At 45.8% G+C, this 16,690-nt stretch overlaps 1 protein-coding gene and 1 long non-coding RNA gene across 6 annotated transcripts in view; one reads left to right on the top strand and one right to left on the bottom strand.

Annotated features, from left to right (window-relative positions):
• Positions 1 to 10,087, bottom strand: part of METTL21A (methyltransferase 21A, HSPA lysine) — a 55,824-nt gene extending 45,737 nt beyond the window's left edge. The window contains exons 1-3 of one of the 4 annotated variants that reach the window (XM_055089737.1): positions 9,991 to 10,082; positions 9,015 to 9,194; positions 7,321 to 7,432 (exon numbers count right to left, since the gene is read on the bottom strand). In XM_055089737.1, coding sequence (XP_054945712.1) covers positions 7,321 to 7,432; positions 9,015 to 9,161 — 259 coding nt within the window. In that variant the 5' untranslated portion in view covers positions 9,162 to 9,194; positions 9,991 to 10,082. Of the gene's footprint in view, positions 1 to 7,320; positions 7,433 to 9,014; positions 9,195 to 9,862 lie in introns of all 4 variants that reach the window. The other 3 variants (XM_055089734.1, XM_007108091.4, XM_007108090.4) reach the window with 3 other exon arrangements.
• The window catches only part of LOC114484522 (uncharacterized), a 74,978-nt gene continuing 67,993 nt past the window's right edge, over positions 9,706 to 16,690 (top strand). For both annotated transcript variants that reach the window (XR_003677561.2, XR_008619086.1), the window contains exon 1: positions 9,706 to 9,854. This is a non-coding gene — a long non-coding RNA (uncharacterized lncRNA). The remainder of the gene's footprint in view (positions 9,855 to 16,690) is intronic.

A 16,690-nucleotide genomic window follows, 5' to 3' on the forward strand; every position in this document is an offset into this window, starting at 1 on the left:
AGAGGATCCCAGACCATTTCAGTGGCAGCTTATACTGAATGTTTCTTGACATGTAACATTAGGACAGTATGCAATTCAGTTTGACATCTGACTCAGTCCTGAGTGTGATACTATGAAAATGTGCAAGTTGTTAGATGCATGCACCTACCACTTTGACCATTTGTTGCTAGACAGAGTGCTGCCCAATGAGCAAAATTCAGTGATACTTTTCATCTCTCCTGATAACAGAAATCACAGACAGCCTTTTCCTGGTTTAACTTAGAACTTTACCTCTGGATTTCGTAACAGTCTACAGAGCACTCTGCTGGGAATACTGGAGTGATCTGGTCTTTTGCATGTCACCTCAGTGTTCCTGTTAACAGCTCTTAGATGGAGACCTCCTCTAACTCCTGTCTCAGGGATTTCTGAGGCTACTTCTAACCTGCCAGGTGTTCCAGGAGTTTCAGTAGGATCTTAATGTCAGTTGACCATTCCCCATAATGTCCATCAATTCTACAAACATCCAAGTGTCTACCAACAGCATGGGAGAAAAACCCCTACCCTCATAGAACTTACATTCAAGTGAGGAGATAGGCAGCAAGAGGTGTTTTTAAAAGTAGGATATCTAGTATGTTAGTTGGAGATACACACTAAGGAAAAAAATAAAGCAGGAAAGAGAGACATAAAACATCAGGAAGTAAGAGAGTTGGGTAGAAAGGGAAGGCCTCACTGAGAAGGTGACTTAGGTGAGGGAATAACCGAATGCATATCAGGGGGAAGAACATTCCTAGCAAGTAGGAGAGCAAGTGCAAAGGCCTACAGGGGCAGGCAAGGAGGAGGCTAGAGGGGCTGGAAGGAGGGATAAAGCAGGAGGAGACAAAGTGAGAGAAGTAACAGGTTAAAGAAGTAATTGGGGCTTCCCTGGTGGCGCAGTGGTTGAGAGGCCGCCTACCGATGCAGGGGGACACGGGTTCGTGCCCCAGTCTGGGAAGATCCCACATGCCGCGGAGCGGCTGGGCCCGTGAGCCATGGCCGCTGAGCCTGCGTGTCCGGAGCCTGTGCTCCGCAACGGGAGAGGCCACAACAGTGAGAGGCCCGTGTACCACAAAAAAAAAAAAAAAAAAAAAAAAAAAAGAAGTAACCGGAGGGAGGCAGATCAGCTGGGGCTTCCCAGGTTAGGTTCCAAAAAGGCTCTGGCTTTCTCTGAGTGAGATGGGAGGCCACTGGAGATCGCTGAGCAGAAGTGCCAGTGATCTGACTTCATTTTTAACAGAATCCCTGGCAATGGGGCCAGGCCAGAAGCAAGAAGACCTGTGAGGAGGTGGCCACAGTGACGCAGGTGGGCGAGCTGCAGGCTCCCTCCTTGCTGTCACGGCTCCCAGACTCCCACCACAGGCCAAGTCCCAAACACAGGCCACTCAGCAGTAACCACTCTCCTGACTCCGGCAATCACTCCCTCACTAGTTACTCGATTTTTATCACCCAAGTATTCAGCTCACAGAATATTATCATCTTGCCTGTGGTTTTGTTTTGGGAGTTTTTGTTTGTTTATTTGGGTGAAGGGTATGCAGGATGTCTTAAGTTTCTTTTAATCTATCAGTTTCCTGTATTTATTTATTTATTTTTTCTCCTGCAATTTAGGGAAGAAACAAATCATCTGTCCTGTAGTTTCCCACAATCTAGATTTGGCTGATTATGCCATTTGTGTAGTTTGACATGTTCCTCTGTGCTCTGTATCTCCTGTAAATTTGTTTGATTGGAGTCTGATTTTTTGAACAAGAGTATTTCAGAGGTGGTGGTGGTGTTTTTCATCAAGAGGATGTAATATCTGGTAGGCTCTATTTTTGTGATGAGAGCAACCACAAATACTCAATGCCCAAATCCTTAATTTATTAGATTCGTTTTGCATTTATTTGTTGAGTAAGCTTCTTTCAATTACTACTTGGTTATTCATTTTGTAGAGGAATTGTTTGAATAAGAAAGGCACATAAATTTTGCTCTCTCCCCTTTTATAAACCAGATTTCAAAGAGTTGGTTTCTAAGTATCCTCCAAAGATGACAGATTGGGTTTACTTTGTTGTTGTTGTATCATGAACTCATGCATTAAACATATCTGATGTATTTAAACCCATGCCATCATCATTATCGATGTTTAAACTGTCTATCTTTTGCCAATGGACTTTTGACACAAACCCAGTCATCCTTGATAGCTTCCTTGCTATCTGGTACGACAAGATATTCCAGGGTCAACTTATACACTTCCTGCTACAGAACTACAATCAGCCACTTATTAAGTTTTACTTTTTACTTTTTGGATGGGAGGAATAACAGCAAGTTTGTATGCTGATTAGAATGATCAGGTAGAAAGAGGGAATACTGATAATGCAGGAAAGAGAACCACTGGAACAACACCCTTGAACAGGCAAGAGAGGGCTGGCCCCGGGGAGGAGACACAGTCCACCTGCATACAGCATCAGGTACAAAGGCAGACCGTGGATGCAGACGCAGGGGGTGGTTAGAGACAGTGCCGGGACGTTATAGAAGTTCTCTTGATTGCTTCAATCTTCTCAGTAAAATAAGGAGAAATGTCATCAGCTCAGAGTGAAAGTGGAGAAAGGAGGACTGGAGGTCAGCAGAGAGGGAGCAGAGCTGGACTCCTCAACAGCACGAAGAGCCCCCCAGAGGGTCCTGACCAGGAATTTAAAATGAGATCCAGAAGTAGTCTGTTTCCTCCAGCCACATTCAGCTGCCTGGGTGCAGGCCTGGAGCAAGTGAAGAGCTGCATGTAACCTTGTTTTGAGCCCAGTGAAGAGGATGAAGCAAGGAAGTGCAGGGTATTGATGGTACGTGAAGATGGTAATAAAATGACTGCCCGTGCTGGGTAAGGAGGGAGATGAGACAGTATTCAGTTCATGAAAAACTAATGGAAACTGACCCAATAAGACAACATAGCCTGCTGCCACTCACTTGGTAATGGAAAAAGAACATGTAAACATTTGTCATTACTTTTAGTTTTGTAAGCAACGCCTTAATTTATTCAAATGTTTTGTAAGCAACGCCTTAATTTATTCAAATGTTGGAGCACAGAGTGTGCGCTAAAGATACAGAGATGGGTAAGAAAGTCCTTGCCCTCTAGGAACTGAGAGTCTCATGAGAGAGACACACATAAATGTAATTATGATGCAGTGTAGGGAGTAAAATATAGGAACATGGGTGTGCCAGGAAATTATGTAGTCACAAAGGAAAAATTCTTCGAGAAGAGCAGAGCTCAAAGAAAGATTTCGGAAGGAAAGGAAATCTGAGCTTACACTTGAAAGATGTGGCATTAACCAGAGAAAAGAGGTGAAGAGGGGAATTCAAGGCAGAAGGGACAGGCCAGAGGCAGTGTGTGTGTCACTGGAACTTCACTCAGTGCAATTGTGCTGAAAAAGAGTCAGCAAAGTGAGATTACAGAGCCTCACTAAGAAGCCTGGGATTTGGCCTGCAGGCAATGGGAAGGCACAGGGTCACCCCATCACTTCTGCATTTTACATGGGCCACACTGACAGCTATTGGGAAAAGTGGGTTTGATAAGACAGAGGTAGAAAGGTCAGATGGGAATGTGGATAGAATCTTGCAGGAGACAGATGATGAGCACTCCAGCCAGACAGTGGGAATGGAAAGGGAGAAATGGAATCAAGAAATAGTTAAAAGACCCAGCAGGGCTCAAGGGCTGGGGCTGGGTGGGGGTGCAGGGGGAGGGCAGGTCAAGGAGTTGGCCTGAGTGACTACTTGGATAGTGATGCTAACTCAGAACAAAACAGAAAGGACAAGTTTGGAAAGGGAAGAAGAGTTCAAGTTTAAACACATGCTGACAAATAGCCACGTAGAGACATCAACAGCTTTCATTTAAATGTACAAGTTGAAAGTTCAGTGGAGACTTGCACTGGAATTACAGAAAACTAAAAGACAATTTCTTGCTGAGCATTATATTTAAGACAGCGGTCCTTAGACTTGGTTGGGCATCAGATCGCCTGGGAAGCTTTTAAAATACAGATTCCTGACCCCAATCCAACTTACAGAACCAGGTCTTTAAGATGTGATTTTTTTTTTCCTAAGAATAGTTTTCAAGTAGTATAAAGGCTGAAGAGGTTTTCGAACGAAGAACCAGGATTTGAGAGTCAGAATTGGATTCAAATTCTAACTCCACAATCCATTAGCTTGTGACCTTGGGCAAGTTACTTGATGTCTATGAAGCCTCCATTTCGCCACTTTGAAAACAGCTCCAAGTAGACCTACTATGCCGGGTTCTGGTGAGGATGAAGGCCATAAAGACACAGCACCCAGAACACAAGAACCGCCCAGGAATTAGCAGCTGTTTTTTCTTTTAACAAGAAAATCTCATCACCCTAGATTAACACTCTGCATATCACTGACCATTTGCGGGGGAGGCTTTTTGATGTAATTTGTCGTTTCCCCCCCCCCCCGCCCCAGTTAGAGTTAGAATGGATGCTTCCTGAGAGCAGTGACCTGCTGCTCTAGAACCATGACAGGCACGCGGTGGGTGTTCCCCAGAGTCAGGAATCAATGAGTAATGTTACAAAAAATGAAGACAGTTTAAAAAGGGGAACAATCAACCTCTTTCTGACATTTCCAAAGCACTACCTATTCTAGTTCTGTTTCCATTTTAAAGAGATTAACTTTTTCTTACTCTTAGGTTTCAGCATCAAAATTTCTCCAGCCTAATACTTTGTAGCCACAAATAATGAGCATGAAAAGCATGCCACAGCACAGAGAAATGTGCATGACATGTTAAACGAAACATATGTGTGAAAATATACATGCACACACATAGGCACACGTATGTCATCATGATTATAACTATGATTAAAATACAGATGGAGAAAAGGAATAGAAGGAAATACACCAAAATGCTAATGGTAATTATATTGCAAAGTCATGAATAAGCAGAATCTTTGGTGGGTTTTTCCTTTGTTTTAGACTGCTTCTAGGGCTATTTTTGTAATAGAGTTACATCATTTTTATAACAGAAACAGTAATTTTCATGATTTTCTAGTTCATCCCTTATTCCAGAACTATTTGGGTATCTACTGTGTGCCAGCTGCTGCACTAGGGCCAAGGACACACAGAATGAGACACGGCCCCATTCCTCAGGAGCCTCAGCCTGCCAGGAGAGACAGACACATGAAACAACTGCCTACAGTGAAATGTGACAGAGCTGGGGCCGAGAACACCGAGCGCGGTGGGGAAGAGAAATAAGGGAGTAATTAATTCTGCTTTGGGGCAACCACAAGAACACCATCTGCCATTCTGTTGTTCTCGCCCCTCCCAGAGTCCCCATCTTTTGTGGCAACAACTAACTAGTCCTTCGCTCTGTGATGGTCTTTGAAGAACCTTACGCTGGCTTTTCCAAGCCCACAGATCCAGGTTTCTAGATCGGAAATGAAAATGCAGAGAACACTTGTTGAGCATTTACTTTGTGCCAGTGAGCGAGCTAACAGATTTCTATGCATGCTCTCACTTGATCCTTGTTGGTCAGTCAATATGGTTATTATCCCCAGTTTATCGGGAAACTGAAGTTTAGAGATTCAGCAACTTGCCCAAGGTGACATAGCTAGTAAGAATTAAAGGAGGTCAGAGCCTGTGGAGAGTGGACTTGTGGTTGGGGGACTTGAGGGCGTGGTGGTGGGGAAGGAAGTATTGGGAGTTTGGGATTGGCAGATGCCAAACAATTGTACGTGGAATGGATGGACAGCAGAGTCCTACTGTGTTGCACAGGGAACTAACTGTACTCAGTATCCTGTGATGGACCATAACGGAAAATGTGCGTATGCATGGCTGGGTCGCCTTGCTATGCAGCGGAAGTGGGCACGGCACTGTGAATCAACTATGCTTCGATAAAATTAAATTGAAACAAAAAAGGGTCAGAGCCAAGTGGGCCTCTAACCCTTTGCAGGTCACCACGCTCTGCTATCTCGACAGCAGTGAGGAGGCCCTGTTCTCAGGAGGAGACAGAAGAAACCTCATTTCCCCTTCCAGGTAAGTCCTCCTCTCAAACATCACAGAGACGGGAGTTAGTGCCACGGAAAGAAAAAAGAACCTGGGCCTCTGCGTCTGACAAGCCTGGTTTGAGTCTTGGGTCACCACTGACCAGGACTTCAGAAAGTGGCTTAATCTCCTGGAATCCCAGCTTCACTGGAAAAATGAAAATTAAAAATATACCTAACATACACGGGGACGATATAAGGTTAAAACCTGAGGAGATCAAAAGGTGGTGTATCGGCTAGGGCCTCCTCAGTGGCTGGAAGTGCTGTGGTGCCAGACAGAGGGACCTCAATCAGTTTCCATGTACACACTTCCAGCCACCGCTCCTGCCCGTGCTCGCCATCAAATCTGGGAAGGCAAAATCTAAACAGAGAAAGGAATTCTGAAAAAGATATGTTACCAGAAAAAGGACAGGACAAAAGCGGGGCTTTAGTGGGTGCTCAAGTACCTGTACACACTTGATGGAACTCTAGATCCTCACCACCCAAGTGTGGTCTGAGGACCAGCAGTTACGGCGTCATCATCATCATCACCTGGGAGCCTGTTAGAAATGCAGGCTCTCAGGCCCCACCCCAGACCTACAGAAGCAGAAACTGCATTTTAACAAGAGCTCCAGGTGACAACACTGAAGTAGGAAATATTATACATGGTATCTCGGAGGCTGGTCTATCCAATCAAGGCACAGCTTGAAATGTATGAGCAGGAAGTTGTAGAAAAGAGTCAACAATGAATTATAAAATAGAAATGAAGCTTAAAAATACTCTAGGCCTAAATTAATGTCTGTATGCCAAGCAAAAAATGACAAACCTTGGTATCATTTCAGAACTGCACACTGTATAACAGATGTCAGTACAAACTGCAGGGGGGGCCAGCCCTCCCTAAAAGAAAAAAACCAGCAAAGCTTCCTCAGCAATGAAGTAAGAGACTATCTGCTCTCCGACCTCCTAGGGTTAAATCTGAGAGTACAGAGACAGCACCTAAACTGTAAAAAGCTATGTACACAAATAAGATAATTATCTTCGAACTCAGTTGCCTTAAGATCATATTATGGGCATCACAGAAGTGAAGTGGGCAAAGCAATCTCCCCGTGAGAAGTAAAACTAATAGGATGAGAGAGAGAGAAGGAATTAGCCTTCCTGGAGTTGAGAGCACTGCAGTTGGCCTGTGACTCATAATAAGTACAGGGGGAAAAAATGTAACCCAGTAAGAGGGAAACTAACAATGAGCTCTGCGTCAGGAAAAGGTGCCCCTCCATGAGTTCCACTCACAAAGGAGTGAGCCATGTGTCACACTCACCCAGCAGGGCAGCCACCATGCCCACCAGCCCCGTGCCAGCACCCAGCTCCACGGCAGAGCAGCCCCTGAGTTCCACAGCTCCCATCTCCAGATACGTGGCCAGAATGACAGCCTGAGTCAAAACACAGCATGACAATTTAGGTCAACAAGCGCTTTAGGGCCTGAAGGGTTTCAAGCAGGCTACATGCTCCAAGAAGACATCACATACCCCCCTCCCACCGCAAGGTTCAATTCCCAGTGTAACAGCGCACACAGGAACTCAGCTGCTGCTGGGAGGTCACCTGGAGCAAGCACAGACACTGAGTTCCCCAGCACAGCTGCCCCAGGCCCCACCAGAGGCCCTTACGGGGGACAGCAGTGGTCAGTGACACTGACCACCCAGGATAGGGTCCTGCTGAATGTGGGAAGGCTAATTTCTTACTGTGTCACAGCACTTTTTACACTCGAGGTTTATAAAATCACTCTGGTAGAGCTGACATGAACAGTCTCTGTGATTCTGCTTAAAGGAATGTCCAGTTCCTAAACCAAGTTCAAATCAGCAAGGCCACAACCAAAGGGAAAAAGCAGAGCAGCGCCAAGGCTCCTGGAGTTTCCTCCCTCTCTCCTACTCTCCTGCGTCCCTAACGCTCACCCCAGAGGAGCTGGGCATCAAAAGGTACGTTTTAGCCAAAGGTTTGGACTTGATGTGTGAGTTAGCATTTGCATATAACTCTATAAATCACTGTATACTGTTAACGTAATTTTAAAATATAATTTGTTCTTCATGGCCACATACTATTAGCATATAATGTAATTTTAAAATATAATTTGTTCTTCATGGCCACATACTATTAGCATACTTAGCAGTTCCTCTTCTTGGTGAGAATGTAGGAGATTCGCCCATTCCTCACTGTTATGTATCTTTATGACTCTTTTTGAAAAAACTTTTCTTGTAGTTACCCTGGACTAGATTCCTAGAAGTGGTATTACTGGGTTATGATATATCAAGACTTTTATTCCTAAGTGTTTCTCTAACACCCCTGATACAATATTAAGATTGTAAAATTGTATCTACACCAATCATTTATCCAACATTCACTGAGCTCCCACCGAATCCCAGGTGTGACTAGATGCTTAGGGCAAGTCTCTGTCACAAGGAGCTGAAAGAACAGTGCTGGGAGAGAAAAAAGTAAAGCAGCAATTATAGTATAATTTTTGATCATTACAACTATGGAAAACTTAAAGAAAACACATGATCTTCATTTTTGGCTTTGTCAGTTTACAATATTCTTTGTGCAATGTTAAACTTAAAAACTAACTGAATGATTGTCCAAAGCAGCTAGGGGCCCCAGCTTTCCTTCCAGTCTTCCCTCTTCCCTGCTGGGTAAATTATTGGTAAGTCATTTAATTTCTTGCAGTCTTCTTTATTCACCCTTAAAATGCAATCTATTTGGTGGGGAGGGAGCAGGGAAGTGATTCTAATGGGTAGGACTTTTTTTTTTTTATAAGGGGTGGAGTTATGCAATGTTTTAAAAATGAGCAGTAGTGATAGATAGTTGCACCACTCTGTGAACTTACTTAAAAAAAACACACACACTTTAAATAGGTGAAATGTACGGTATATGAATTACAACCCAATAAAGCTGTTACTTTTTAAAAATAAAGACGTCTTACAATCAATTGCTGATGCTCAGAGGCCCCCGGGGCTTACTTACCGCGTCCCAAACCACCGCTGCGACTCCCAGTTTCTTCCAGTCCTGCCGGATCTGTATCGTGTGGTTTGCCAAGGAGAAGGTGGCAAGAGGCTTGTGAAATCTCTGCAGCCCCATTTCCGCGGTCTCTTCATAGGGCACCAGGGCCATCTCGCCCGCGCCCAGCTCTCTGCTCGCTCAGAGCTGCGAGGCAAAAGATCCTGAGTGAGGTTGTAGCCAGAAAATGCATTATCTCTCTAGTAACTCCAAATGCTTCTTAAGGCCGTTTTACAAGTTCAAAAGAAGAAACGGGGTTGAGGGAAGCCTTTGTCTAATTCCTTTTGCCTGGCTCTCCTGGGAAGTGAGATTTCGCTGGGAATTCATGCCAAAGGTGCGGGATGGCTATGCACTCAGCTGTAACCACTCAGTGAATTTGCAGCGGGGTAAGAGTGAGCGAAACGGAGGTGACAGCCTGGGGCCGCGGAGAAAGTACCGCTTCCTAAACTGCCCGGGCCCGCGTGGACTGCGGCTGCAACCCGCTGCGGTCTGCTGGGCATTTTTTCGTGTTTTGTTCTTCCCTCACTCCCTCTAAATCGGTGCGTTCAATTGCGACACCACGGACTCGAACCTAAAATTCAACTGGGGGTTAACGGTGTGATTATCCTGCTTTATGACACCAGCTAGAGATATACGGTCGACGCAGTTCCATTTCCTGGAGACTGAAAGTGAAAGACACTTGTGGATTCCGCGTCGCTCGCGGGCAGCGAGACCCCGGGTCCGCGTGGACTCGGGCACCCGCGGCTCGGAGGCCTCCCCAGAGTCGCCCAACCTGCCCCCCCGCCCGCCCCACTGAAGGGCCGACAGGTACGCACGTCCTTCCCGCGGGCCCCGGAGCTGCGGGAACAGGCGAGGTAGGGGCGGGAGCTTGGAGAGGAGCCCCCTCCAGCGGCGCTGGCCCGCCACACCCTAGGGTCCGCGGCACCGCCTGGCCTCCACTTACTGCTCCGGAGGCGGCCACCGCCTGGTGAGCGCGACGCTTTCCCCGCCCCCAGGTCGACGGCGGAAAAATCCGCCTTAAAGGGCCAGAGAGCCGGTAGACTGGCGTGCGTGCGTGCGGGCGGCCCGCGCCGGGGCCACGCGTTTCCGGTCCCCTGCCTTCCCAGGACAAGTGCTCCCCGAGCGCCGGCAGCGCGGAGTGGCGGGTGTGGGGCAGGGGCCTGGAGCGGGGATGCCGCGGCGGGGCGGAGGCAGTGCTCCCTCCGCGTGGGTCGCCAAGGTATTTGGGCCTCCAAGTCAGTTTCTCGGGCTGCCGAGGGCAGAGCTGGCCGGGAGAGCTAGGTGCGGAGGCGCGGCGGGTGGGGGGTGCGCGGAGGCCGTGGGTGCCATGGCGACTGGGAACCCGGAAGCCGCCCGCCTGGCGCTGGACAGGCGCTGGGTCCACTTGTATGTGTGCTCGTTCTCGCGCGTGCGCCTTTTTTGTGTGTGTTTTTCAGTGTGTGTGCTTGCTTGTTTTTAGTTTTAACGGTGGTCAGTTAGGAGGTATAGGAGAAAATTCTCTCCGAAGAATACGTGGTCACACCCATCCGTATTCGTGTCACCAAAGTGAAGTCCGAATTGGTGTAATCGCGCGCTCCGCGCCAATAGAGTGGGAAACGTGACCAAGCCCTTCGCGGAGCCCGCACGTGGCTCCCGGGACTGGATTGTTACACGGGGCGGGGCGCGCTGTCTGTCCCAGTCACAGACTCGGTCTCCCTCCTCCCGGGGCAGAAGGTGAGCGCACCTGCCCTGGGAACACCTGTTCTTGAGGTGAGAGCTGCTGAGAGTGTGGCATCTGGCCGCAGGCCCCTGGGAAGCGCGCGGCTGAAGTGAACATCCAAGAATGTGACCGCGCTGGGGGACGGGGCGGGGGGCGCATCCCTCTCCCGGGAAGGTTTCTTTTTCCTCTCGGACCTTGACCCGCGACCCCACCGGCCGCCGCTCTCTCATGGAGATTATCAGCTCCGCCTGCACGTTAGGAGGAACTGGAGCGCTTTTCAACTCCGCAGAGCTGGACGCTGCCTCCGGAAAGGCTCAGCTGGTGCGCTGTGGGGCCCGAGCATTACTGTTTTTCAGAGCTTCCCGGATGATTCCCGCCGCCAGCCATGGGTAAGAGGCTCAGGCCTGGCCTAGACCACCCCCTCTCCTCGCCTCTCGCATCCCGCTGGGGGCGTGCACCGCTCTCTGTCCAGGTTAGAAGGCTGGGACCTGGGGCTGCAAAGATGGCTTGAAGTGAACTTTGAAGGTCACCAGTGAAGGTCTTTTACTTTTTTTTTTTCTTTGCTTTGCTCAGTTATTCATTTTTAACTTTTTTTAAAATGTATTTTTGAGAGCAGTTTTAAGTTCACAGCAAAATTGGCAGAGATTTGTACAGAGATTTCCCAAACACTCCCTGCCCCATACACAGCCTCCCCCATTCTCAACATCTCCCACCAGAATGGTACATTTATTACAATTGATGAACCCACACTGACACATTATTAGAACCCAAAGGCCAAAGTTTACACATGGGGGTTCACTGTTGGTGTTGTACATCTTATGAGCTTGGACAAATGTAGAAGATATGTATCCACCATTATAGTATCATACAGAGTAGTTGCACTTCCCAAAAATCCTCGGTCCTCTACACATCCGTCCTTCCTCCATAACCTTTGGCAACCACTGATTTTTTTTTTTTTTAACTCTCCATAGTTTCGCCTTTTCCAGAATGTCATATAGTTAGAATGATGCAGTATGTAGCCTTTTCAGATTGGCTTCCTTTGCTTAGTGTGCATTTAAGGTTCTTCCATGTCTTTTCATTGTTTGGTAGTCATTTCTTTTTAGTGCTGAATGACAAACATTCCATTGTATAGAGGTAGTACAGTTTATCCATTTACCCACTAAAGGACATCTTGGTTGCTTCCAGGTTTTGGCAATTATGAATAAAACTGCTATAAACATTCCTGTACGGGCTTCTTTGTGGACATAAGTTTTCAGCTCCTTTGGGTAGATACCAAGGAGCATCATTGGTGAGTCATATGGTAAGAGTGTGTTTAGTTTTATAAGAAACTGCCAAACTGTCTTCCAAAGTGACTGTACAATTTTGCAGTCCCACCAGAAATGAGAGTTCCTGTTGCTTCACATCCTTACCAGCATTTGGTGTCGTCAGTGTTTTGGATTTTGGCTATTCTAATGGGCTTGTAGTGGTACCTCACTGTTGTTTTAATCTGCAATTCCCTAATGACATATGATGTAGAGCATCTTTTTTTTCCAGTTTTGTTGAGATGTAATTGATATATAACATTGTATTAGTTTATGGTATACAACATAATGACTTGATATATGTAAATACTGCAAAATGATTACCACAATAAGCTTAGTTAATATCCCTCACCTCACATAGTTACAATTTTTTTCCTTGTGATGAGAACTTTTAAGATCTACTTTCAGCAAATTTCAAGTGTACAAAACAGTATTGTTAACTACAGTTACCATTCTGTACATTACATCCCCAGAACTTATAACTGGAAGTTTGTGCCTTTTGATCACCTACACCCATTTCCCCCACCTCCCATCCTCTGCTTCTGGCCACCACCAATCTGTTCTCTATTTCTATGAGTCCTTTTTTTAGATTCCACATTTAAGTGAGTATTTGTATCATACAGTATTTGTCTTTCTGACTTATTTCACTTACCGTAATACCCCCAAGGTCATACATGTTGTCGAAAATGGCAGGATTTCCTTCTTTTTTATGGCTGAATAATATTCCCTGTGGGGGGGTGTGTGTATACACACACACCACATTTTCTTCATTCATTCATCTGATGATGGAACTTAGGTTGCTCCCATGTCTTGGCTATTGTGAATAATGCTGCATTGAACATGAGAATGCTGATATCTCTTTAAGACAGTGATTTCATTTCCTTCGGATATATGTACCCAGAAGTGAGATTGCTGGATTATATGGTAATTCTGTTCTACTTTTTAATTTTTTGAGGAACCTCCATACTGTTTTTCATAGTGGTTGTACCAATTTACATTCCTGCCAACAGTGCACAAGGGTTTCCTTTTCTCCACATTCTTACCAACGCTTGTTATCTCTTATCTTTTTGATAATAGCCATTCAGCAGGTGAGAGGTGATATCTCATTGTGGCATTGATTTACATTCCTGTGATGATTAGTGATGTGGAGCACATTTTCATGTGCCTGTTATTTGGACATTTTAAAATATGATTGTTTTCTTATTGTTAAATTTTAAGAGTTCTTTGTATATTTTAGATAACAGTCCTTTATTAGATGTGTCTTTTGCAAATATTTTCTCCCAGTCTGTGGCTTGTCTTCTTATTCTCTTGACAGGTTCTTTCACAGAGGAGAGGTGTTTAATTTTGTTTCACTTCTTCTCATTTTTGTGTCTCCTTAGGCTTCCAGCCCTGATTTATTTTATTTATTTTTTTGGCCGCACCACATGGCATGTGGGATCTTAGTTCCCCCACCAGGGATCAAAACCATGCCCCCTGCAGTGGAAGCACAGAGTCTTAACCACTGGACTGCCAGGGAAGGCCCCAGAAATGTTTAATTTTAATGGAAGTTCAGCTTATCAATTATTTCTTTCATGGATCATGCCTTTGGTATTATACCTAAAACAGCATCACTTTACTCAAGGTCATCTACGTTTTCTCCTATGTTATCTTCTAGGAGTTTTATAGTTTTACATTTTAATTTAAGTCTGTGATCCATATCAAGTTAATTTTTGTGAAAGGTATAGGTCTGTGTCTAGATTTATTTTTTGCATGTGAATGTCCAGTTGTTCCAGCACCATTTGTTGAAAAGACTATCTTTTTCTCCCTTGGATTGCCTTTGCCACTTTGTCAAAAATCTCTTGACTGTATTTACATGAGTCAATTCCTGGGCTTTCTATTCTGCTCCATCTATTTGTCTGTTCTTTCACCAATACCACACTGTCTTCATTACTACATGTTTACAGTAAATCTGAAGTCAGATGGTATCAGTCCTCCAACTTTATTCTTCTCCTTCAATATTATTATTCATTTTTTCCTTTTTTATTTTTTTGGTCTTCTCTCCCTCTTCTTTTTTCTCTCCTAGTATCTCCTTTTTTTCTTACCTCCTCTACCTCTCTGTGTTGCTTCTCCCTCTCAACTTTCCTTTTTTTTTTTTTTTTTTTGGGGGACCGCGGGCCTGTCACTGCTGTGGCCTCTCCCGTTGTGGAGCACAGGCTCCGGACGCACAGGCTCAGTGGCCATGGCTCACGGGCCCAGCCGCTCCACGGCATGTGGGATCTTTCCGGACTGGGGCACGAACCCGTGTCCCCCTGCATCGGTAGGCGGACTCCCAACCACTGCACCACCAGGAAAGCCCCTCAACTTTCCTTTTTTTAAACCTCCCATCTCCTTATTTTCTCTTTTCCTCTTTGTCCCTTTCCTTTGGGGAGCCATCACTGGGCACAAGAAAAAGGATGTGCTTTGGAGCCAGAGGAACTGTGAAAATTTAAATTCTGCCTCTGACAGTTTAATTGGTATGACCTTGAGTAATTACAATTGACCCTTGAACAGCATGGGTTTGTACCATGCCGGTCCACTTATAGTCAGATTTTTTCAATAGTAAATACTTCAGTACTATGTGACCTGCAGTTTGTTGAACCTGAGAATACAGGGGAACTGCGGATAGGAAGGGCTGGCTATTAAGTTATATACAGATTTTTGATTTCACAGAGGGTCAGCACCCCTAACCCTCTTGTTGCTTAAGGGTTACCTGTACTATAAACCTCCCAAGATCCCAGGTTCCTCATCCATAAAGCCTGTCACAGATTGTGCCCCTCCCTCATTCCTTCTCCCTGCTCTCCATGGTTTCTGCTGAAATCATATATAGGACTTTACGAAACAAAACCAAACCTCCCAACCTCTCCAGCACTCCACTAAACTGACATAGGACATCTGCCTCATTATATTTACTTACAGTGTATCTAGAAAGTTGTCATTTGCTTTTCCTTGTTAGTATTAGATAAGAGTGTCCTTTAGCCCCAGCCAGTGTTCTGATTGGTAGCATTTGGCTCAGGGAGCACCAGAAAGAATGTTTAGGAACATATGCAACTCATGTAGACACTTAATGTCTACTTGTTCCGTAAACATTAAGTGCAGCTCTATTTTTTTTTAATTTATTTATTTATTTTTGGCTGCGTTGTGTCTTTGTTGCTGGGTGCGGGCTTTCTCTAGTTGTGGCGAGCGGGGGCTACTCTTCATTGCACTGCATGGGCTTCTCATTGCGGGGGCTTCTCTTGTTGCAGAGCACAGGCTCTAGGCACGCGGGCTTCAGTAGTTGTGGCTCACGGGCTCAGTAGTTGTGGCTCACAGGCTCAGGAGTTGTGGCTCACGGGCTCTAGAGCGCAGGCTCAGTAGTTGTGGCACATGGGCCCAGTTGCTCCGGGGCATGTGGTATCTTCCCGGACCAGGGCTCGAACCCATGTCCCCTGCATTGGCAGGCAGATTCTTAACCACTGCACCACCAGGGAAGCCCTCTATTTTTTTTTTAATGCAGCTCTATTTTTATCAGAATAAACCAAAACAGCCAGTGGTTCCCCGTGAATACTTGCAAATAAATTTTTAATCCTCGAAAACAAATTGGGCATGTGGTAGACTGCATTATTTTTAATACCCAATCCTCCTTCTACAGACCTGTCCTAGTTGACCCTTCCCAAAGGAGGGATGTCTCCCCACCCTGTTGAAGTCAGGCTTGGCCACATGACTTGCTTTGGCCAAGAGAAAGTGGGTGGAAATGACATTTGCCCCCTATGAGCCTCAGCAGGATTGCACCTTTTCCCTTTGCCAAAGACCTGCAAGCCCCAGATGGGGGCGCTCCCTAACCCCATCCCCAGGTGGAGCAGACCCACAAACGACCTGTAAAATATGTGAGCCACGAGTGAGAAATAAACCTTTGTTGAGCTAACCATTGAGACTGGGGTTTGTTAAGTAGTATAACTCAGCAGAAGCTGTCAGAACACAGGTGGGAAAGGGATAGAAATTTCAAAACAGGTAGGAGCTTTTAGTGTGGGTGGCTTAGTTTCAGTAAAGTCATCCTTTTTTGGAGCTCCACCTAGCTCATAATGACGCCTTAATTGCCCCACACCTGTCCCCCTCCCCCCTTGTCAGCATCACCTGAAGCTACTGACCGCCTCTATCCAACTGTGATTCTAAGGCTTGAAGACTGTTTTCCTACTTAGCACAGTCTTGTGGGAGACGTGCAAAAGGTAGACTCACTTTGGATTATCTGTAAATCCACAGTGTGGCTCAATCATAATATAACAATCTGTAAATCTATGTGCTTTTTCTTTGTAGCAGTCGGGACTGGGCTTCATTCCCTGGTCCTCTCCTGGACCCAGACAACTGAAACAGACCGTGCTTGGGCATCCCCTCCAGCTCCACAGTTCCCCCAGGTATCTGCAGGCTTTTGGACCCTTCTTACCCACTCACCCCTTGCGGGGAGCAGAATTTAGGGTGGGGTAGAATAACTATGCCCAGGGTCTTTTAGTTGATAGCTTTTTTTTTTTTAACATCTTTATTGGAGTATAACTGTTTTACAATAGTGTGTTAGTTTCTCGTTTACAACAAAGTGAATCAGTTATGCATATACATATGTTCCCATATCTCTTCCCTCTTGCGTCTCCCTCCCT

The sequence above is a fragment of the Physeter macrocephalus genome, chromosome 2 (assembly GCF_002837175.3).
Source record: "Physeter macrocephalus isolate SW-GA chromosome 2, ASM283717v5, whole genome shotgun sequence".
NCBI lineage: Eukaryota > Metazoa > Chordata > Mammalia > Artiodactyla > Physeteridae > Physeter > Physeter macrocephalus.